The sequence below is a fragment of the Amphiura filiformis genome, chromosome 9 (assembly GCF_039555335.1).
Source record: "Amphiura filiformis chromosome 9, Afil_fr2py, whole genome shotgun sequence".
Taxonomy (NCBI): Eukaryota; Metazoa; Echinodermata; class Ophiuroidea; order Amphilepidida; family Amphiuridae; genus Amphiura; species Amphiura filiformis.
In genome coordinates this window covers 36,850,058-36,876,139 of record NC_092636.1, presented here as the reverse complement: position 1 = coordinate 36,876,139, position 26,082 = coordinate 36,850,058, and the positions used below count along the sequence as shown (strand labels likewise).

Below are 26,082 nucleotides of genomic sequence, written 5' to 3'. Positions count from 1 at the left end.
TTTTGATGATTTTTACGATCGTCCGGATGAGCAAATCACTGAATGGGCCTTTAAGTGCCGAGCTCGGGTGAAAGCTAGCTAAATCTAGTAATGTCTAGTTCCACTGCATCGCCCCATCTGGATGATAGAATTCCATTAAAAATATTTAATTCTAACAGGTAAACTCCAGTAAATCACGATTTATCAGCAGTTTAAAGAGTTAACTGAACAAGATAAACAATCGAGTATAGACGAATCCAACGAGCCAAGTCATGGTCAGGATTTGGTCGGCCATCTTTGGGTCCCCGCAACACCAAAAAGCCGCTTAAAAATCGATGTTAGATTATTTTGTGTTGTAAACTGTCAAAATGTTTTTTGTCTACGTGTAACACGGGTGATAGAATGCAGTTTAAAATACCCTCCAAGTCCGCATTATTTCAAATTTTAGGTGAGATTGAGCTGACGGGGACCCAACTTTGGCAAGGTATAGGAATGCGTGAAATTGGATTCGTCTATACACATGACAATTACTGACCCACGTACTTTTCAATCCTAAACACGTCCGACACTGTAAACTCAGTGCGACCTCAGTCAAACATTTTTGGTTCATTTGTGCTTTACTCAACACCGTAGTCACGAGTGTGTAATTTTCTTTACCTACTTATAAAATCAATAATTCATGCTGGGAGCTAAATACCATTATATCTGATTAGTGAAGATTGATATTCTTTTCTCTGTTACTTTCATGGTGAAAATGAATAGAGGGCGTTTTTACTCTCTTTAGCAGGTTCGATTCACTAAACTTACGACGTCTTTATGTGGTGACCTCAATCACATGGAGTAAGAGTTGATGTGAATTATTCATAACCGATCGATACCTTGCCTCACTTTGTTAAGAGCAAGCCAACAAAATTCGTCATAGGTTTAGTTTGTGTTGCTGATACAAAAACCGTGAATTTAGTGTCACCTGCGGGACCCCTTGTCATTGCCCATTTATATAGATACAACTTATGGTTAGTGGTTAAAAACACAGGAAGAAAATATTTACCTGTTTACAGTCAATCCGTATTTATGGTAAACCACTCAAATAATCTTCAACTTGCAAGAGCACGGAAACAGGTGAATGAGGTCCAGATGCTGGATAGGAAGTTAGACATTTAATCTAAATGTGAAGCCTTTGTTTTAAGTTGCCTAATCCAAAAACTAGAACATATATGACTTAAGGTTGCAGACAGGTCCAATTAAGGAACAGCGTTAATTTGATACATACCTATTAGATATAATGTGAAATACAGCAACAAACAATAAGGAAAGAAAAATAAAACCAAACGTTTATATTTAAGATTTTTCAGTACAATATAACGATCAACCAGGTGTATTAAAGGGGCATCGCATTTTTCCCCTTTAACATGTTTAAAACAATTTGCTGATGGAAATTCGGACCAATTTTGGACCAATACATAACGTTAATCTACGATTTTATTAAGGGGACTCGATCTTTTGTGCGTAATTATAGAGGGCCAGGGGATTCACTCTATCATTTAAAAAATTATTTGAAGAAGTTAAAGAGCCCTAAGAATAAAAAACTGTAGTGTAATTCACGCCAGACACACTTTCTTTATATGACCAAAATAAATTTTTGTAATCGATCAAAAAACAAACGTTTTATATCAATTTTAAATTTAGCCTGAATCGGTAAATATGGTACCTCTCGCCCTCTTTTTTTTTTTTTTTTTTCTGTTTTTTCATTTATGCAGCGAACCATTGTTGAAGCTATTTCACAAACATGTACAAAACATTCTAGAGAAAGAATGAGGCCATATACTGTTGAAATATCTTTTGTTGATTTCGAATGATAATGTCATGAAGTCGTAAATTTTAAGGTCAAATTCCTAAAACCAAAACAAAACATTGCGACGCAGATATTTCCCGACTTACGCAATTTCATCCTCACATCAGTGTCTTTATTATTTGTTTGAAACCTTTCGTTCGTGCTCTTTATGCATAAAACGGCTAATCTATCTTTACAAAACGCGTCTTTTTTTAGTAAACAAAAGGCTAAAGATGGCATTATGAGATTTATGTTTTATTATTACACTCCTCTGTTCAACTGCCAGCGTGGCCGAGCGTTAAAGCGCCAGACGCGTAGTCAAAGGAAGTTCCGATTCACTGGTTCGAATCCCAACGAAGCCTGTGGAAACTTTTTTTTCTTCAAAATTCATGATCGCTTGTCGGTAAATCATGTATCGTATCCTTAAATGACGTTGCATTACCTGTTGATGTAAGAACTTGAAATGTAGTCAACCAGTCATTGCAATGAAATCGAACTTCAACTTAAATATATAATTTTGCTGCAATTGAATGCCAAAACAATAAGTATAGAAAGTGATGTCCCTCTAAAAGTAACACAATGCTTTTTTTGAAACTGCATGTGAGCTACATGAACATGCAGGAATATCTATATTCTGTACATATAGGGACGACGTTTCATCTGATGTTTTATTCACTTTGTTCAACAGGATATTGGATTCAGGATGGTTTTGGAACTCTTCAACAAAGGGATGTTGGGTTTGTTTGGACTTACGAAGCCAGTCATTTTACTTGGTGGAGTGCTGCAGAAGCTATAGAAGACTACCAATGTATAACTGCTAAAGCGTGTTTTGATTCCTTGTGCACCAAGCCTGCATTGGGTATTCGCTTCCAGTAAGTTACATGAAGTTAAACTTGTTTTAGCTTCGTTATCCTGAGACGAAAATACTAAATAATATCAGATTTTTGAGAACATTTTAAAAGCATCAAGTGTTAATACCAAACTTGGAATGGCGAAATCAGCACCGATGTTATACCCGTGTCATCCACAAACTGAATCTTTTATTCATCTATTGTGTCCTATTTGAGCGCCGACATATTGAAAAATATTGCCAATCTATATATTTAGTATTAATAACGTCGTGCATCATAACTTACTGTTATCTTAGCATACATTTACAACGTATACCATGAAAGCTTCATGTTTCTTCCTTTCTTACAGACTTACTGGTTTAGGTTACAACTTTTTTAGCGCGCAGACTACCTCATCATCTGGGGAAGTGAGCTTCAAATTCAGACATGATTCTATTGCTCGAGTTTCACAAAACTGCACAGGCGAACATAGGACTGTATCCGGTGGTCAGAAGCTCGGTTCTCTCGGTGCCACAGGACCATGTGAGGAGCTAGTTTTTCTAGTTCCAGGTAAGACTGTCTTCCAATGTAAAGACACACTGCCTTTTTATCTTCAATCTGATCAAAATTAAAAATGCAATTTGATATTTTATAAGTATCACACAACAGATAATGTTAATATCCTTTTTTAAATACTACTGCCCAAAACCAAAGTATTACAGCACACAAGTAGATTTATCGACGTGAATTCATAATAAAGTAATAGTATTTCTACGAGTACGCCGCCGGTTATCACAGTACCAGTGCAGACGGCCCCTGTGTGAGTGGTCGAGCTTTCGTCAGATGTGTCTCTCACTTCAACGTTAATTCGTTATCCGTCAGAGACACATGTGACGAAAGCTTGACCACACACCTAGGGACTAGTTGCACCGGTACTGTGATAACCGATTGCTTACTCGTAGATTTACTATAACTTATTACAGCAGGTAATGCCTTGAGTTTTTTGTCAGTACAAAGTACAAATGAAGTACTAACAAACAAATAACACGGTAGATAATGCGTAGTTATTACTTCCAAAGTAGAGGGCTGTATCTGATCGTAATATTGCATTGTGCTATTCCATTTAAAATCCACACTACCCCTGTGGAAGATTTTGGAAATATCTACCATAGGGGGAGTATGAATTTCAAATGGAATGAGCACATTAGGCAGCCCCATTTAAATTTCATACACCCTCTGAGAAAGATTCAATATGAATATTCCACAAAGGGAGGGTGAATTTCAAATGGAGCTGCTGATGTGTTAATTCCATTTGAAATTCATACCCCCGGGAAGATATTTCCAAAATCTTCCACAGGGGTGGTGTGGATTTTAAATGGAATAGCCCATTTTGCTACTACCCAGCAAACATAAAACATTTTTTGACATAATTCGTAAACGGTTAGAAAAGGTTGCCCGAAAACGTTTAAATGTCAGGTTATATAAAGGGTATGTAAGGAGGGTATGAAACGTTTTTATAAAAGTCATAAACGTTTCTTGATAACATAATGTTATTCTAGAAAATATTAGAAAATAAAATTTTGAAAACATTTTGAAAATATTTTTGCAGTGTGTTTTCATGCAAAACGTTTTAAAACGTTTCCATGACATTTATATAACCCGACATTTAATGTTATTAAAATGTTTTTTTCACCAAAACCAAAATCCAAACAATAATCTGTTACTTTTTTTTTAAACGTTCTGTGTTTGCTGGGTACGCTACTCCAGATTCCACAAAAATGCAGCATATGTATTTTTTGGATTAAAAACATTGTATTGTTTTTTGTCAAATAAAAGTATGACAATTGTAACTTAAGGGCAAATGAGCCAAAAAACGAGCAATTTTTCAGGTTCTTGTTTCAATTGCAGTCACAAAAGTCGCACTTGTTACAAGTCATTCTAAGCATTCAAAATATTTAGTTTTCTCATAACTTTAAATAATTGGTTTATAAAAAGATTAGAAACGTGTTTTCCAAAAATTAGAATGCATAGCTTAAAATTAGTCTTTGTACAAGTCTATGGGAAATATGGGCTTGATTGTCACAGCATAAAAAAATGCTATAAAACGCAACGATATTCAAGTTGAAGAACAACATATGCATATTATCCTATACATTATAGGAAATCGATGAGAGTACATTACTTTTGGTGCACAATTTAGAGACTGGTCATAACTTCCATTCTTTGGTTCTTTGGTTAGCCATCCTACACAAGGCTAGAGAGGGTCTCCTGCCTCTGCTGGTCGACGACGACCTTCTGCCGGTCCAACGTCCTTCTAGATGCACTCTTACCAGAACTCATATTAAATCATAACAACAAATAAAGACTGCTACAAAATACATATATAGAATCAAGCAACCAATTGTTTAAAGCAACTCCAATAAATAGCATTCCGCATGTGCACAACCATTCCTGTTCGTTTGGCTCCAGGATCTGTGTTTGGCTTCACCTGAAACCTTGGGCAGTATTGCTATAGATACAGATTTGGTACATTCCCGGTTTTAGGTCCCAAAAAGAGGTTCAGAATTTTTAGCCTTAGGCCACTTTATCCAATTATTAACTTTTTATTTATTGAGTGTTAAGGCAGTGTATACTAATTTGTATCATAACTTGAAATATTTGTATTCTATTTTCCAGGACATCTTAACAGTAAGTGTCCAGATCCGGGTAATCCGGAAAATGGAGCCCGTCAAGGTGACACGTTCACCTATGGCAATGCCGTCTCATACTTTTGCGATCCGGAGTACTCTATCCATGGAAGTTCTTCACGTGTGTGTCTGGAATGCAGCAAATGGAGTGGTTACCGACCATATTGCGAGTCTGCTGATTACTCTTCTTCCTTGTTTCTTCTACCACGAGAATCAGAGGGATCTGGTAATGGTGGTACATATCCATAAAGACTAAATTGATCCATATTTTTCATTATGTTAAATAGACAGGCATTGAGGGGTTGAGCTACTCATTAATTTTAGGTGAAATCTGTTATGTAAGAAATGACCAAAGATATTTGGCGAATGGTATGGTTAGGCATATAAGTTGGACACATCTGTCAAACGCCGGACCACTCACACAGGGACCGGTTGCATCGGTACTGTGACAATCAACGGCGTACTTGTAGAAATAATAATAACTTATGGTTATCATCTTATCAAAACATGAAAATTTCAAAATCTGTTACCTTCAGTGCAGTGAAACATGGTAGTAGATTTCTAAGAAATAAGAAATAAATGGGCATATTTAATTACTGAATTACATTGCAATTCTAAAAATGTTTTGCATCGGTGAATTTTATATATACTTTTCTTTGCATATAAATGAAATTTGTTGCTATTTATAAATGTTATTTTATGATTTCAATGTGTTACACAGCAACGGGGATTCATGAAAACAATTTATTAAAGGATACGGAACTTTTAATACAAGTCTATAGCTGAAATGAAAGAATCGCGAATTATACCAATGTTCAAACACAAATTGCCATTTTTAAGGAGTAATGTTTATGATACAATCATGGCTAACTGCTCAAAATGTTCAAACATAAATGGCAATTTTTAAGGAATAATGTTATGATACAATCATGGCTAACTGCTCAAAACTTTTGTGTTACATTGCGTTACTTTTTGTGTTACATTGTGTTGTGTGTTTTAATACTTTTGCTTCAATAGCAATATTTTTTCTGATCTCTATGTATTGCTGTATGATTTAATAACAATGACGCAAACACAATCCCGTAAGACTCAGAATTTAAGCATAGACAGTGATTTAAGCCACCGCACAGAATGTTCAGTGGCTTCTGTGGAAACTGTAAAGATTAGTACAGCATGTTCATGATCTACACTGTAAAACTGGTGTCTTCCATGCCCACCAGCAAGTCATATCTCAAAACTATATGAAAACATGACCTGTGTATAGAGGTTATCCATGGTCTATAAGCTGCATATCCTATCAACGACTGCTATACCTTGTTTAGGAGTTTCAAAAGAAGTACCTGCATGTGCAACCATGACTGTTTCAAAATAGCCCGCCAAAGTCATGCAAGTAACTCCAAGGTCATGCATTGAATTGGTTTGAATGAGGAATACTGCTGGAACTAGCGCTTTTTGTTTTGTGGATAACCTCTATGGGTGACTTGCAAAGAGACGTGACATTTTAACATGTGTTGCATAGAATTTGTATTTCTGCACGACAACGGTTTTAAACTGGCTTCACATGATGTATTTCTGCACGACACCGGTTTTTAACTGGCTACACATGATGTATTTTATATGCACCGTGCACCAGTTTTACAATGTACAGAGGAAAATACTCGGGTTTCGTAATTTTTTTATAGAGGCCCAGCATGCATTTGATTGACTTCAAACAGTCTATTCAATAAACGTTTGAGATCAACCTATGATGCACGTTTTATATTTTCTGTGGAATAAACTGGTATGTACTAGTATGTTAAAGATATTGGTATGCCTTAAGGGCTGGGGTATGAACGTTTGGACATTATTTATTTTGGGACATTAGAGCACATCAGACATATCGAATTGCATTCTGAATACGAAGAATGTCATTCTGATATCAAATAATTTTGAATTTTTGAAATTCGCAATTTAATACACATTTTATGGCAAATCATTAAAATTGATATTTTTGATATTTAACAGTACTTGAAGTAAACTTTATAAATCTGATGATTTATACTTAAAGTGTATGTAGGTGGGTTGAAAAGCCGACGATCAATTGAAAATTTTGACCTTTCGTATTGAAGATATGGATTTTTTCCCCAAAACACCAAAAAAATAAGGTCTTTTGGGAAAAAATCCATATCTTCAATATGAAAGGTCAAAATTTTCAATTGACCGTCGGCTTTTCCTCCCTGCTACATACACTTTAAGAATATATCATTAGATTTATATGATTTACTTCGAGGACTGTTATATATCAAAATTCGAAAAATATCAAATTTTTATAATTTGTCATAAAATTTGTATTATATTGTGATTTTCAAAAATGAAAATTATTTGATATCAGAAAGACATGCTTCGTATTCAGAATACAATTCGATAGGTCTGAGGTGCTCTCATGTGCCACAAAAAATACTATCGAAACGCAATAAAGCGCACAAAAAGTACAAGTACACTTAAAACAAGCAATATCTTAAAAACACTTAACCTAATTTACCAAATGAAGTTGCCAATAGATTGGAAACTTTGTTCTGTACATTTTGATACCTTATTTGGCACGATGTGATTTTATTTTCCCAAGTTATATCAATTTGAATAAAGAGAGCGCATTTCAAAAGTAACAAAATACGCCAATTATGAGCACAGCGAGAGAGTGTTGATCCGTAACGCTGTAATGAGCCCGTTAGAATAGCCGGTAGGAATCACCATGAAGGAGGAAATAGCCCCAATTTGTCACTTTTGAAATGCTCTCTTTTTTATTCAATTTGGTATAAATTGGTGAAATAGAGATAGAGGTTCTAAAATACGCAGAACAAAATTACCCATCTAATCATTACCTTATTTGGTTCTTTAGGTTGACTGTCATTAAAATACTGCTTTTGTTTTAAAGAGGAAGCCCTGTAAGAGCAGTATAGTTCCTCTGGTGAATTCAACCTGCCTGGTTATCAAATTAATCAGTGACAAGGTTATCTCTGAATTTGACAAATACTGATTGATGCAATAAAACATCAATTAGCACCTGTCAAATTCAGAGATAACTTTGTCGCTGATTAATTTGATAACAAGGCAGGTTTGGTTCACCCCAGAAGAACTCTCTGGCGGGGCTTCCTCTTCAAGTGTTCGGGTACTTTTAGTGCGCAGTATACGTCACATGCAGGGACTCTATAGTAAGTAATTACTGATTCAATAAACAGGAAATATACAAATTCATTAGTAGTTGATTTAATAACTTTAGTTATTTTATAATATAATTAAAATTATATTATAATTATAGCTTGAGTAGTTGATTCAATAACTTCTAGTGCGCAGTATACGTCACATGCAGGGCCTCTGTAAGTAATTACTGATTCAATGGACAGGAAATAAACAAATTCATTAGTAGTTGATTTACTTGGAAAATATGTATAAATTATGGATTACACTGTTCATTTCTTACGATATTATTATATATTTATCTAAAACCTAATTTAAAAATTGGATGAACACCATTGTAGATAATAGACGTTCCGGTCGTGCAAAAACAATTTAATGGTATTTTAAACTTCAACATGTGTATTATATTGAATGACTAGGTGTGGTAATTTAAAGATATTCTCTAATAATATGATATTTTTGTATAACTGAAATATTTGGGATTAAAATTAGAATAGTTTTACGAAGCCATCAAATGCGATTGTAAATTATGGGATATCAGAGATGTAGGGGTTTTCTGGCCACATTTAGGGATCTCTTCTTCAATAGTTGAAGCTATGTACAGGCCTATAATTATGTAATTAAAAGTAAGAGCAACCATTTTCATCAAGAAAGAGACCAGTCCCACCCTTAATAGGGACGGTGGCAGAGAACTTTCAAAAATCTATGACACTTTACTTCTAGAAACACCTGACAATAGGTCAAAAAGGACATTGTCAACAGGAAGTAAAGGTCATACATCAGTCAATCACCAGTATCACACCGAAATTATTCGGAGAACGTGAGTGTTGTTGACTAGTTTTAAACTTTTCTTTGATATAATTATGTAGACCTGTGTAGAGTGTTACATTAGAATGTAAATATTTCGTACATGAATCCGATTGTAACAAACAATTGTTGGTATAAAATGTAATCGTCATAAACGCAAGTTATAAGAACTGCAAAATACCGTGAAAGACAAGACCCATGTCATGTCATCCTCGTCCAATCCGTTATCATTTCTAGTCACAACTTATTGGGAAATTGATGTGTTAATTTCCCATTGCAGGTTCATGAATAATTCATCGACGTGTTGAATATTCATCAGGCGGATATTCGTTATGGAATATGAGGAACGATAGTAAAATCTTTTACATAAAAAGGTCATATAAATATTGTAGTATATTATAATTGTCTTTTATGCTGACTTATGTCTGAACACATTTTTGCAGAGTATATTTTTCTTAGCAAATAATATAATCAACCAATGCCAATTATTGTTGCGTGTCATAGCCGAATAGTTGTACAATCTGTCTGTATTGGGGGAAAACTGAGCAAAAGTAGTAGATAAATAAAAGTGGCATTGTGAGCTAATTGGAAAATGGTGTGTCTCTACTCATTCTTTTGTAATATGTACGTTAAACTGACTTCATATAACCTAATACCCACAAATGTGCACATACCCACTTACCCCATACCAAAACATACAAATACAACCCCACACACCCCACTCTATACCCCGGGATCTATACATCACAAACCCACACAAACATATTATTATTCGATGTTATCATTATAAGGAGCCCAAAAGCTGTGATAAATGACGTCAAGGTCAGTGCTAGAGCAATACTGCCAATAGTATCATGGAAAGAAAGAATCCCATCCAAACCAATACCAGCAAGCAGAGGGTCCATTATAATAGGCATCGGGCTGACACTAAAATTCATGGTTTTTCTGTTAGCAACGTAAACCTATGACAAATTCCGTCGGTTCGCGAGCTAGAAAGTGAGGTATAAGCTTTCGATCAGTTACGGATTATTTCAAGTAAATGTTACTAGGTGAGTGGGATGTTAGGAGTCATATTTTTCCAGGTTTACTCATTTAAAGCCATATTATAACATTTGCTGAGGAGAACGCCCTCAAAAAAATTTTAAATTCTGGTTTTTACACGATTGTAATGTACTTTAATCAATAAAGATACTCTGCAAAAATCAAGACTTTAGACTTTTGTAGTTTTGTCAAAATCCGAGATTTTGAATAAAACGATGGAACCGGCGTTTTATTATTACGATGGAAATATTAGTCGAACAAGTATGCACAGTACGTACACGGCGTGCGGGATACACAGACACACCCCCACCCCGAGGATCGTACCGTATTACAACCGCGGGAGTAGCATGCATGGGCGCTAGATTCCAATTTTCTATGCTTTACCTCACTTGTTCGGCTCAAAATTAAAAGGGGACATATCTGACAGTAAAAGCTAACATTTTATGGAAAATAAATACTAATCTCTTTTTACAGAAATGTTATAATATGGCTTTAACTAAAAAACGTCAGTGTGCTGTGTGACATTAATACTTATTAATATTAATATATATACATTGGTCTTGCGGTTCTTGAGTTAATTTTAAGGCCAATAATAAATTAAAAACAAACAGAAAAATGCACATGGGGAGGAAATGACAGGCTTTATCAGGGATCAGTGGCGTAGCCAGGAGGAAGAAAGGGGACAGCCTCCCTCTGTGTGAAATCTCCCCCCTTGAAAACCCCTCGCTACGCCATTGCCTTAGATCTACTTTATAGAACCCATGACTACTATTATGTGTTAGTTTATTTGTCTCAAGCAAACACCAGTACGTCTTGCTCCCCCCTGACCCGCCTTAATGACACTCTCTATTGCCATTAGCCGAAATGCCAATTAATAACATTGGCAAACACTCAAAATGTACAAGCTGAGGGGTATTATAATACTGCTGAAACCTACTGAACTAAGTGAAAGTCTTTATGTCACATTTACTTCTGCTTGTCCGGCACCCTCTGCGTTCTTTTACGTTATTTACATTGCTCCCTCATATTCAAGCGCCAGTTGCAGACTTGCAGTCAGTCGTCTAGTCAGACCAACCCAACAACAATATCCCTTTAAAACTTGATTAAGAAAATAGCATGAATCCGTCGTTTTAAATTATTCCAACCTTTTGAAAACTGCGAATTGTGACAGCCGTCGGAATTATAGAATTGCGACAGTTCCAAACTTTTGCGCACCTACAGTCGCATAAACTACAGAGGGCAGTATGATAGCCTTTATATGATGCACGGAATACAAAGTTTATGTAAGAATTTGAATTGCTTGGGCCTGATCCCATATACTTTTCACCTTGGCTCGAGAATTTGCTTAAGCCTGGTCCCATCTGGACTCAAGTCCGCCAGGAACGACTGGTTAAAAGCATGTCAACTACCCCGCGCCCGACACAGCTTCAACACCAGGTAAATAATGATTTTAGTACAGGCGGGAAACTAACCAATAGAAATACGCCATGTATCGAATCACGTGTATCGGCTATCACACCACTATTCGCCAGTTACAAAATAGAGCTGCCTTTCCAATTCGCTCCTAATTAATGATAACTACCCTATTGTGAGTAACAACCAAACAGGATAAAAAATCCTATTGTTGAGGGGGACGATCAATAAAATAGGCAGTGTCTCACTGTCTCTATAGAATTCCTGAACATTTAGACCACATGGTGCAATGAGATAATTTGAAGTGACCGCTAGCGCTCTTGTCTTTCTAGGTGGGTATAGGCGAACTGGGCTAGACGAGGTGTGCATGGTGTAGAGTGCATGGTGTATCTGCTATTTGACATTCATACAATAGATCTAATACACGGTAATACACGGTAATCTTCAGTAATTGCCTTAAGGGCTGGGGTAGCAACGTTGACACAGTATTTATTTTGGGACCTGAGAGCACGTCAGACACATCAAATTGCATTCTTAATATGAAGAATGTCCTTCTGATATCAAATAATTTTGATTTTTTGAAATTGGCCCTATAATACAAATTTTATGACAAATTATTAAAAATTGATATTTTTAACATTTCACAGTCCTCGAAGTCCGAAAATTAAACTCCTTTTGCAGACAGGTAACACATATGATTAGGAAAAATTTCCAACTGTTTTTGCTAAAAATCACTACTGCCGGCAGCAAATATGAATATTTTTTTCCGAGGAGCTTACAATTTTTATGCCTTTTGGGAAACTTTATTTATATCTTCAATACGGAAGGTCAAAATTTTCATATAATCGTCGCAATTTCGTCTATATTTCATACACTTTAAGTACATAGCATTAGATTTATGAAGACTTACCTAGTTTTGGTGAAAATGTGCATTTTTGACATGACACTCGGGGCCGAATACAGCGAGAATATGATTTGTAAATATAACAGCTGAATGCTGAGAAGTTTGCACCCCGTCACTTTCACACCCAACCATTTACACATCCTGTCACACCCGGCGCTTTCGCGTATTAGTCATAACTCATTACGGCAGCAAACACCGCTGGGAGTGGAATGCACAGCACGGGGCCAAAAATATCTCACGTTTGTTTTGCTGGTGTGCACATTTGTCTTTAAGAAATTGGCTAATTATTGTTTTTTCTTTAGGCCTACAAAAATATTGGTAAAAGATGGGAGGTTAAAGAATTTTGTTGGAACTATAAATAGGCCTATGCCTACCTGATAACAATTGATTTAAATTTGTGACAATATTTCTGTAACAGAGTATCTTCTCTGATATAATACTCGTAATTATGTTTATAGGCCTATCAATAACAGATTCAGAACTCATAATCGACCCAGGCCCCACAGCTGAAAGGCACCAAGCCGTGCAAAAAAGAAATAACAATTATCATAGTTGGCTCAGTGATGGTCTCCCGTAGAACACTATAGGCCCCATACAAAAATTGTGTTGAAAGTAATGTAGGCATATTTTGCACTTTCACTCTATACCTAGGTAGTGAACCCTCGTTCAAGTGCACATTTCGCTATATGGATATTAGGCTATGGGACTGTAGAATTAGTAGGAACCTATATTGAACTAATTTAAAATATATTTCCGGGGAAACAGCCCTAATTTATATTTTAAAATCTTCATTCATGAAAACATACCTGCAATTTTAAATTAAGTGCAGAAAGATTTTAACATAAATAAATATAATTATAATGCTATGGAACTGAAACAGATTTAATTTCCACATTATTATTTAGAATTAGAAATTACTAATGCTTTAAAGGGCATTTCGTGATCCACAGCCTCATCCCCCACTTTTCCCAAAAAAAAGTTGAGATTTTTACACCACTGGATACCTCTGGCTACATAATGTTTATGTACCAAATATTTCTTGCAGATTAATTCGTTTAGCAAAAATATCGTTAAATTTGAATTTCGTTCTGGTGCACCAGAACGAAATTACAACACATTGTCTATGGAGCAGTGTAATACACATAATCATGCATAACTCGCAAACGCAAAATCGGAATCAACTGAAATTTTGGAAATAAGCTTTTTTCGTGGATATCTACTGAAAAATGCCATAAAAAGAGGATGCTAGGATCACGAAATCCTCCTTTAATTTCAGACATGAATTATTTTTCATGAAAATGCAATGTGATCAATGGTCTATGCAACGAGTGTGTATTAAACAAACTGAAGTTATGTGCATCGTATCATTATATCCACATACCGCAGTTAGTCCGTGCACATCGTGCATTAGGCCTACTATGTTTATGAATATCAATTTTCTTCATTCGAAGCACATCGTCCCGGAGCACATTATACGTAGGCCTACCGGACATATAATCAAACCGGAGATCACCATCAGCATTATAATAGGTCTGCCACTTGTTTATTAGTACACACCTGGGCCGGGCTTCAAGCAATCGATCATGCCGCTACCCGCAATATAAAAAGGGGTGAAAAGTGAACAGGAGTGTGTAATTGAATGGGAGTGAAATTGCGAAGGTGCGCATTGGTATGAAGGTCCGCATAGACTACACGGTGTAATTACGAAGTTACCAAAAATAGAGCGTACAGTGCAAAGTGAGTTCACGGGGTCACGTCGGAAAACTTGGATTTATTTATTTATTTTATACTTAGAAACACTATATGCACTTTATAGATAGTTAATATATTATTTACTGATATAATACGGTACTTCTATTTGATTTGGCATCGTAAATTGCTGGATTTTCGATCCAACAGTATTGATCACTTTTGCTAAGATTATTGTATAATTAAATCACTGTCAATTCAGCGTGCCGGTGTATAGTGTAGTGGTTTGATCGCTTACATGTTGATGCAGGAGTCCCGTGTTCGATTCCCACCAGCGGCTTATTGAAAATAATGAATACTTCATCTTTTTTCAATTACGAAAAGGAAAAATTATATTGTAAATCAAGATGTGTGATTATTTATTAGCCTATTTTGCGCTCACTTTTAGTTCATACTCTTCTGTGGCTATTCCGTTTAAAGACAACCCTCCCTCTGGAATCTACCGGCGGATGGGTACATTCTACTGCCCTTAAACATGTAAACTGTCCAAAATAATTTACAGTTTTAGACTATTATAATAACTCGCTAACGAAAAAAACACATTATAGCATTTTATGCACATCAAAATTTTATGGAAGCTGAAGTTTTTTTCACATTAATGTTTCATGTGCGCAATTTTGTTCGGCCTGATAGCGATGTCAATTTTAAGGTTAGGAAGGACCTGATTGGCCCATATGAAAGCCCTTTGTCTTGACTGCGACCACAATCAATCTCGGGCCTTACAATAGCAACAGAGTAAAGCTTTTGAATATGCATCTTTTTCATTCAAAAGGTCACCGCGCATGGTCATAAATTTTGGGCTATTCAGACAAATGAATCTACGAAAAAATATAAAACTACACACAGGTAACATACAAACAATTTTACCCATACATATGAATTTGAAAGACCAAAGATATACATGCCCAAACACCAAAATTCTGTGTTTTATTAACCAATGATGTTCTATGGGGAAAGCCTTATACAATCTACGATCATAATATTATGTTAATGTGTAAATTATTGCGATTGTGGGAAAACCTGACGTCAGAGCCTGTCTCATATAAGCCCATAACTATTGTTGGTAACTGATCACCAGTACTTTTCTATGCACAGCTCTTTTCAGAGCCACAAATGTGTACTAAACAAAGTGCAATACGGTATAAGATTTCTACTTTCTTCTCGATAACATTTCTGAAACTATTAAGAATGATCAAAAAATATTTACAAAAAAACAAAACAAAAAAACTCAACATTTTGACACCTTTCAAAAAAACATGTGAGTCTATTTTCGAAACAGCAATCGGGTAGGCTGTGGACCATACTTTGACATTGACATTTACAAGACAAGTAACTTATCATGCATTTGAAAGTATTCATGACAAAGAGAAACAAGATAGTGATACCTCTTGAGTCATTTTATTTCAACGTATAACATTATGTTCTAATCATTATCAACAACATTAACTTTGACCTCAGTCTTTTTCCGCGAAATTTCCTCTTTTGAAAATCCTGTCTGCAAAAAGATCAAATAAATCAAGATGATAAAAGGAAAACGAATCCAATCCATACATTGACAAAATGTCAGTCCACGACAGGATGTGCAATGATTTCGGATATGGAAATAGACCTGAATTAAATTAAACAGCAATGCAATTTGACCTCCTTTTATGCAACATGTAATCCTTCTTGCTTGCTAAGTTGGAGTCATTTTATACCGTCTTCCTGGCCTGTATTCGGAAATTGGTGGTCCCTGCAAAGGCAGTAAACACCGTGACAAGCGGATAAGCATACATAACGATGGCAGACTTTTTTTATTTTACTATTTTTCTTCTGTAGGTTTGTTCGTGGTTTACACCGTAATAAAACTGGACCATACTACATTCAGGGAAGGACAGCCATATGTAGCGAGAGGCCAGGGGGTCGGACCCGATATCGCCATTTTATTAACAAGTAGGCCTAATTATGAAATCTTCACAAACAATTTTAAATGTGTTACAATGTTGCTAAAACAAAATAATGTTATTCTAAAACCGTTGGGTCCGTATGCACAAAAGAGTTAGACTGGGTCTAAAGTTAGACCTGGTCTAAGTGAAATTTAGTTCCATCAAGAATGGTCCTTTACTATTATTTCCTTCATAGAGTAGGTAGCAAATTCTAAAGATTTAAATGCAATGTTCAAAAATAATACAAAATAGCTTGTAAAATGAAAAGAAAAATTACCTTTCTCCTGGGACTAAATTCCACTTAGACCAGGTCTAACTTTAGACCCAGTCTAACTCTTTTGTGCATACGGACCTTGGGGTTCGACAGAACACCACTCCAATGTTGTTTTTGGCGAGCCCAATATTGGGCCGCCTTATCTTCCCTAATGATATAGTCCAGGGAAGTTGTGACATCACAAAAATTTATAACATATGTAATAATATTTGTTGCCGAAAAGGTCTAAAATCGCGCAAAAAAGTCACGTTTTCACGTGTGTTTCAATGGGACGAATGGTGGTGTGCGCCCATATATCAAGGATTCTACCCACGAAGTGTAAGCCTAATCGGTCGAAGTTTACAATTCAGCCCCCAGATGACCTCGATTTAAATTCATTCACCAACCTATACGCCTAATCAGGCGAAGTTTAAATTTGACCCAATGATGACTTTTGACCTTGGATGACCTTGATTTTATTTTTTTCACATTCCCCTCATATGAAGAATTCATGCACCCATCAAGTTTAAGCTCAATCAGAAAAGGTTTAAGATCTGAACCCTCCGTGACCTTGGACCTCCGTTGATGTCGTTTATGACACTTCTCGGGGGGACACCGCTCAGTCCGACATGCCGCTAGTCCGACAAGCCGCCAGTCCGAAACTGGACAACACTGCGCTAGTCTAAATATCGGACTAGCGTAGTGTTTTCAACTAGCGCAGTGTGTTTCAGATTCGGACTAGCGCAATGGTTTTCAGTTTCGGACTAGCGCAGTGTTTTTTAGATTCGGACTATTCGGACTAGTGCAATGGTTTTCAGTTTCGGACTAGCGCAGTGTTTTTTAGATTCGGACTAGCGCGATGAAGGAGTGTTTTCCAGATTCGGACTAGCGCAGTGCATTCAGATTCGGACCAGCGGCGTGTCGGACTAGTGGCGTGTCGGACTAGCGGTGTGTCGGACTAAACGCACACATTTAAGCTATAGTAGAGATCTAGCCACTTATTATTTTATTCATTTTCATTTGATACAGCCATGCATCATCATCATTCAGTGCTTACGTGTTTTATAATTGTGAGTCATTATTATTTGATGGGCATCTCATAATTTGAGTTTTAAAACACTATGGACCACAATAGCCTCATCCCAATGGCATACCGTAAACGTTCGCCTAATGGCGCTCTGGAGTTCATGGAAATGAGAGAGCGCCATCCCTGTAAAAGCCGACTATTATCACTGAGCATTAAGGGCACGTGTAGTTAAAGGGTGAAACCTATCGACAAATACAATTATGAACAAGATCGAACAAACTTGTTCATGATAATGCGGTAATCATTCACCTGATACGTTGTGGCCCAGCGAGCACCCGGAGGGGGTTCTCCCTGGTTGAAGGTATACGGGGATGTGCCACGGTTTTGGGGTACCTTTTCAGCAATTTTGGTATATCGATGGGTGGGTTTTCAGTGGAGGCCAATGCGCATTTGGGAAAAAGTACCCTTAAAAGCGCCCAAATAGGGCAAATTTGGGTGCTTTTTGGGTGTTTTTTGTGAAAAATTGGTATACTGATGGGTGGCAAAAACAGCCAAAAGTAGGTATAGAGAAAGTCAGCATCCGAAAGTCTGCGTGGCACATCCCCGTAATTTTTTTTTCGAAGAACCCCCCCCCCCGGATCTTAGTGAAAGTAACTTTCATATGACTGGCAAAATTTATGACCCATACCTTCTGTAAGCTTTGTTGCATCGTAGAATTCCAAGAAACACACAGATTTTTTTTAATAACTTTAAAATCTGAATGCCACTTATTATTTTATTCATTTGATACATCATTCAGTTCTATTAGAGACCTTGTTTAATGGGTTTTATAATTGTGTGCTTATTTGTTTGGAAGAGGCAAAATGACCATAGATGCCAATTGTCATTTCAACATACTTGGGATTTAAATTTTTATTTTTCACCCTGTTTTTTTGTTTTGTTTTTATTTGTTTTTGTAACACAATACAGCATTTTATTGCTAGGATCATTGATTGTATTGAAGAATTCCAAAAGTGCTTAATGCCTTAAATCTGAATGCCACTTATTATAATTATTGTTCATTTTATACATCATTCCGTGCTTTGAGACCCATTTGTATATTAAGGTTACGGAATATCATGATTTTCATCAATACGGTCTTCATTTTCTTGCAAATTTATGAAGTACATTAATATGTACACCCCCCCACACACACACCCACCCGTTTAAAAGTCGGGTTATACAAATGTTTTCATGACCTTAGAAGAACCCGGAATTTGTATGTTATTAAAACGTTTTGACCAAACCCCAAAACGCGCTTATAACACGTTTATAACATTTTTAAAAGCTGTGTGTTTTATATTCCACATGTTCTACGTTAACAGTTTTTGATACTAAAATAACCGTAGATGGCGCATGACATCGCAACCAGCATAGACATTTTGTCTGGGGCAATCAGCACTAGGTGTATATTTCTAAGCGAAATCTACTTAAATCGTTGGATTTAGAGCAATGGCATGTTTAACTTGTTAATAATTTATTATCATAAAATACATGTGAATTATCAAAGCAAATTAAATTAAATTAAAAAGAAAAGACATGAGCAGAATCCTTCGAAATTTTACATACAAATATCAACCCACTTTTATTTTTTATGTCGCCTCCTCGTAATTTCATGAAATTAGCTCGCTCTTTTTTTTTCGCTTGTTGATTTTTGTCTTAGGCATATATCTAAAAAAGGAAGGCATTCTAAAACTAACAGCAGGTGTATTTATGAATTTAATAAATATCACAAAGAGCCAAGTTCCTGTCTATGGACCTTTGGCTAACATTGGTTACAGAAACAGGAAATCACCTTATAAATATGTCAACTTTTTGAGATACCCAAGACTAATATTGCCACAAAATATAAGCCCACTCTGCATTGAATCTTTTGAAGTTCTGGTAAAAAGCACAATATTTCAATTGTATTTCAATTGCTCCCGAACAGATAAGTATTTAAAATAATTGTACGGGGTTAGTCAAAAATGTGACATGGCAATGCATGCATTTATTCAAGCGGCATAGAAAAAAGAGTTGTTTGTGGGCTCACATGAATTGCTGTGGGAAACTTTGTTTGAACACAAAACACTTGGCCTGACACCGCCACCTTAAAGGCCTATTCAGTGATCTCAGCGAAAGTGTAAACAATTTAAATTGTGTATATTGCATAAAAGTGAAGTCATTAAAATTGTCATTAGGTATTTTGAAATGAAACATTTGGCACAAAACAAGGAAAACAGCAATATTGACAAAGTTGAAGTCCCATTCAAATACATGTAGAATACATTCCCGGGTTAAATTACAGATTCGTGTAAAATGTCCAATTTTATCTTTAATACACGGAACACGTCTGGATTTATCCATAGAGTGTTACACCATGGTTACACAAGCTCAACATTTTATGGCAAAACATCATTCATGATAATAAAATTGTCCAAGTCGCCAAGGTCTTGAAAAGTGTAAAGAACATTGTAATGTATAAAGGACATGGTTACCTGCCCAAATCCTATAAACATTTAGTTACTGCACAAATCTGGCCAGTTGGCCTGGCCAACGATGTTAGACCTTCAATAAGTAGATTGCGAAAACAAGTACCGATACGTATACATGTGTACTCGTATACATGTAAAATACAAATACATGTATAAGTACATTTTATTTGTTTGTGTGTTTATTTGTTTGTTAAACGGCTTGCTCCTTGCGGATACACACTTGAGTTCTGATGGGACAACGACAAGGGTTAAGCAAAATGCTCGACAAGCCAGGCTAAAAAGCCTATAAGCATACTGGCCTAAATGGAAAGAGTAGAAAGAAACATATGGCCAATTGAGAGAAGAAGGAAAAGAAGGTCACTCCTGAACTATCTGTCTTTGGGTCAAGCGATGGAAAATTCTTAATCCAATGGTAAAGTTTACGTAAAGATTTTCCTTCTTTAAACCTCAAAGTTCAAAGTTTATATGCTCATTGCGCCAAGAAACCTGTTGCGACCACATTGTAAATCACGAAATAGTGTTGTATCTAAGGTACATCTCAGTCACGTAGGAAACATCAATTAGAAAAATTAAACACAAACGAGAAGTTTTGCCGGAAAACGGGAAACAAGTGACTGTTTGACCCCTGAAATAGCGACAAAATTGGAATCTCTGGAGACCAAATGAAAATAGAGTTTGAACATTATGTTATGGGTTATATATTCTCAAGTTGGCAAGTAATTTGTAAAGTGTGTCTTCAAACAGTTCAAAAATTATACCCAGGAGAACAATTATTACAAATAGCAGACATAAACAGCGATATTTGCATTTTAGACCGAGGGAATAATATAGCTGAACAGTTGAATGCCTAAAGTATCATAATAGCCTACTAGTACTATTGCCAATATGAAAGTCGAGACCTTGGTTTCCATTTGTCGCCCGCTACAAATTATCTTTTGCCAAAATTAAATTCAAATTAATAACAAAAATAATCAATTGTCCTCAAATTTCTCAATTTCTCGATACTCTACTCTACTCTATTTTACTCTACTCTACGCTATTCTACTCTACTCTACTCTACTCTACACTATACCTGCGATAGGGGGCCATAAAATTGACCGACATATTTGGGACCAGTCCCCCTACCGAAGAAAATGATAGTCCCTTATCTATTGACTAATGAAAAAAGCGTTTTTAGCGGGAAGTGCTCGTTCGATGTAAAAATAATTGGATGAAGGGAACACTTGAGGTTTCGACAAAAAACAATAACAGAGGCCCAATTTCCAGCTAGAAGCTCCACAGCTCATACGATGCTATGCACTCAACCGTGTAGTGGTGAAGACAATTCACTGCTTGCTGTTCTCTGCTTGGAAACTCTCGGACGAAAATGTGTGCTCAGGGGTATCGAGGTGGAAACTGCGTAGATGGTTTATAAGAGAATCATTTTTGTATAGAAACCTTTCCATTATGCTACGCTACGCTACGCTACGCTACGCTGCGCTCCGTTACTCTCCCAGACAAACGGTGGTATGTCTATGGTTACTCTAGTCTAATCTATTCTACTCTACGCTTACTCTGCTCTACTTTACTCTACTCTACTCTACTCAACTCTACTCTGCTCTGTGCTATTATACTCTACGCTATTTTACTCTACACTACTCTACTATATACCTACTCTGCGCCGCTATTCTACTCTACGCTTACTCTACTCTACGCTACTCTACTCTTCTCTACTCTACTCTACTCTACACTATTCTACTCAACTCAAATCTACTCTGCTCTTCTGGATATTAGGCCTATAATATCACTGCCAAATTTCGAAAGTAGGCCGATATTTACTTGTAACTATATTTTTCCCGCAAACCCTTTATGGACGTGTGAAGTGTGAAAATGACTTTCCTTCGTAAACAAGAAATACAAGCAAAGCATGATGTTATATATTTTCTCAACATTGCAACACTTTTAAACTTGGTAGTCTCCGTTTTATTTCAAAGTATATGCAATGGGCTATTTATATCGCTCTTAAAGTTAAAGCCATTATGTACGATTTCCGTTAAATTTTTATTTTGTTATTCTGTACCAAAAATTCTGTCCATTTTAAGTGGAGATTAATAATAGATTTAATGTCGTAATTTACAACATTAATTCAAAATTGCTCTGTTGTCCCACAAACACATCGAAATTGAATGGTTCCAATTAGTTGTACGTTGGAACATGTAAAATCATTACAAAAACAAGAAGTAATGCCAAGAAAATCGGGTTTGAAAAGATCGTCTACTGACAGAACATGACGACAGGAAAAACAACATTTGGGTTGGTATAGTTTTGGTGTCAGCCTCAATCCTCTATCATCCTGTGCTTCCGGCTCTCGGGGAAAAGTTGCAAACTAAACATCATACATACTGTAACATTTCACTCACATTAGTGTTTTTGTTTTAAATTTGTTACATCTTTACACTCTTAGAAAAAAAGTTGCAACCGAATCATTTTGTCCTGTATAGGGCACACCCTCAGGAAACAAGAGTTCTTTTATAATGTTCATGCAAGAACCCAAAGAGTTCCCTATAAAACTAGTCGATGTTCTATACAAAGATCCTTTGGCAAAACCTTAAATGGTTCTTTGAAGAGCCTTTAAAGGTTACCCCTGGATGGCAGTCAAAGAACCCTTTAGAACCTTTATCGAAGAGTGTAGGGAACCGCTGATCGATAAAGCATATCTATATTGAAGGCCTGAGCTGCAGAAATGTTAAAGTACATTTTAGTCATTTTGCGATATAAGCAATTAAAGTTTTCAAAATATTTTGGTATACACATTGGAAATATCAATGTTTTGGCACACGGTTTTCTGATGATTAATATTATTGATTTAAAAATCTTTAAATGTAAATTGTACGAGGGGCAGTCAGTATGTTTTAAGAGTGGACTCGTGACGTCATATGTGGATTGTTTTCATGGCATTTCTCAATGATTACATAAACACTGTACCTTTGTCTTTCAAACAACACATGCAAAAATTATATCACACACATGATTACGTAACAGCATTAGCATAAAATCAATGGTCTAGAGTCACCTAGTGAAATTGAGTCGTTTTTGTTAAGGGAAATAAGAGGCTGAAATGAGGTATTGTTGTATTTTTTATATTTTCTCGGGAATTAAAGAATGGAGCTTTTGGACCAGTAATAGAACACAAACTACCAGTTCATTAAACCATGTTTGTCGGGCTGTAAAGGTTTTAGTTTGTTTAAAATGCATGGTCAAATATGTCTTATTTTTGACAAAAACAAAGCTTTTCTTTCTATACAAATCTTGATATTGCCAAAAATAGCAAACGTGGAAATTTAATTTTTGTTGATTAATCTCCAAAAATTAAAACGGGAGTCTCCCTAGAAAATATTTGAATCCGTGATTAAAATATAACTGTTATTCTACCATTGTTACATTTATACAAAAAGTAGTGGTACAGAGAGAGGGGCCATCGTTTTAATAAGACATTTATTTTTAAAACTTTTCTGTTCATTTCAGGTTGAGATCATCCATAAAAATTCATATACATATTTAAATTAAAATCAAATTAAAATTCAAAGCATTTTGTAATATTTTAGGCCCTATTTACATGGAATTTTGCCATTTTCGTGCATTTCCACCATGTTGTATCGGTCATCCTACCTACGCATGCGCAGATTATTGTTTGATTTGCACCAGTTATCATCGCACTGAGTACTAGCTCTCACACGTGACCAGTCATTATATTTTAGTCTGTTTCATTTTGGAGATAATTGATGTCATTTGTAATAACTGCTTTTTCATTAACGCCATTTTTGCAGAATAATTTTGCTTCCATCCAAGCCCTAAAGTTGTTGAAGTTTCCAGACATCCCATTTCCACCACAGTTTAATGACAAGTCTCATATTTTACCAAATGCAAACTGAGGAACTAGTGTTTATTCCTGCCAAAAACTATCCTTATGCCCCTTGTACTTTTTCTGTTCTCGGACATTTTAAACACGTGTCTTTGCTGTAATTTAAAAGGCCCGCCTTTTTGCGTGATTTGGCAGTGTCCCTAGTATATTGATTTTATGCTAATGTTGTTACGTAATCATGTGTATGATATAATTTTTACATGTGTTGTTTGAAAGACAAAGGTACAGTGTTTATGTAATCAATGAGAAATGCCATGAAAACAATCCACATATGACGTCACGAGTCCACTCTTAAAACATACTGACTGCCCCTCGTACATTATTAGGCCTATTCATTACAAAATGTGTTTTTGATTGAAATTAATATTTTAACCAAAAAAATTATTGTAGGCCTATTTGTCTGGAATGGGGAGTAGTTTAGTCCTTTAAACAGGGACCGTATAATCCTGCTTTAAGGTGGTACAACCCGCCCAGTCATAAAGCACCATGACGTAGCCAGGCCCGTAGATGTGGGATTTTTTCATTGGGGTGCGGATTTTCCAAATGCAGATCTTTTCAAGAGGAACCTTCATTCTGACCAAGAGTAAACGTTTTCCCTCTCTACAATAATGTGACATATATTTCAGATAAATGTCACAGTATGCATGTGTTATACTTTAAAGGTTTGACATTTTTGGGTCAATTTAACAGACAAAGCAGACCTAATACCGTATGCGGTGTGGGTCGCACCCCGCACCCCTGGCTACAGGCTTCCCCGTAGACCAAAATGTCTTATTTTTGTTTATACTTTACTCCTCCCCAGCAGCCTATATAGGCCTACGTGAAGTCGATGTGTAATGTTCAGCTTGATGCGTTAGTAAATGATTTAGCAACCTTTTTAGCGGATTTTCCGAGCCTTTCTTTCCCAATGCCACATTAATTTAACTGATAAGCCTAAAAAGGAAAACTAACTCGACATAGTTACTCGCCCTACTTCATGCCCTGTATGTACTTGTAGGCCTATATACACAGCAGAATTTAATTCTCAAAATAATAACAGATAAAAATGTAACAATGTTTGACCAAAGGAGAAGAAAGTGAGTAATACGTTGTAAAACAAGGACATGGTGTGTCACTGAGATTGAAGCAGACTGTGCTACAAATTACACAAGAAAATCACTATAACTTTATATTTATAAAGGGTCAACAAGGTATGGTACCCTTTATGTGTTAATCTATTTCAATGTTTATTACCCTGCTCATCATTTAATGTTGAGATGATTGACGGTTCCGGTGAAAATAAAACGGTATAACGACATTTCTGTGTCCGTTGGGAACCCGTCTGTACTAGAAACGGAACAAAATCATTATATAAGAGCAAAAATGACACGAAGATTGGCCAATAAATCAAACTTCACTTTAAAAGGACTGTAATGTATTTATTATATCGCCGATGACGTCAGCATCACGTAAATGATATTTTATTTCGTCGTGAAGTGCTTTTTTAAACCAATTTTTCTGGATATCATGTCACTGCCAAATTTAGAAAGTATGTTACTTCTAATAACTATATTTTCTCCCCTCAAACCTTTATGGATCCTAAAAGTGTAAAAATGACTTTCCTTCCTAAAACAAGAACTACAAGCAAAGCAGCTACTTGCATGATGTTATAAATTTTCTCAATACTTTCAGACTTGGTAGTCTCTGTTTTATTACGGAGTATAGATATATTAGCTATATTCTGCTCCTTAAGGATATATACGAGGTATTGTTGGGCGAAGCAGCCAAAAATAAATCGATTTTCATTATCTGAATCAATATATTATTGAAAAATAACACTTTGGTGTTTTGCAAAAGTTCATTCTACAAATTATATACTTTGAAAACTTCCTTAATTTATTGTTGTTGAGCTATGTACGTTTTACAAAAGTGTTGTTGTTTCAGCCTTTTTTTACAACATAACTCAAGAACCACAGGACCTACAAAAGTAAATCTGTGATCTTTTAATTCTTCTACATGTACACGCTCGCTATGAATTTAGCAATGCAATTTTTGCTCAAGCTCAC

The 26,082-nt window shown here is 35.9% G+C and overlaps 1 protein-coding gene across 1 annotated transcript in view; it reads left to right on the top strand.

Annotated features, from left to right (window-relative positions):
• LOC140160946 (uncharacterized) overlaps positions 1-7,318 on the top strand; it is a 162,935-nt gene extending 155,617 nt beyond the window's left edge. Inside the window, 3 exon segments of the mRNA XM_072184295.1 lie at positions 2,499-2,682; positions 3,011-3,210; positions 5,317-7,318. Coding sequence (XP_072040396.1) covers positions 2,499-2,682; positions 3,011-3,210; positions 5,317-5,576 — 644 coding nt within the window. The 3' untranslated portion in view covers positions 5,577-7,318.
• The last annotated feature ends 18,764 nt before the right edge of the window (positions 7,319-26,082 follow it).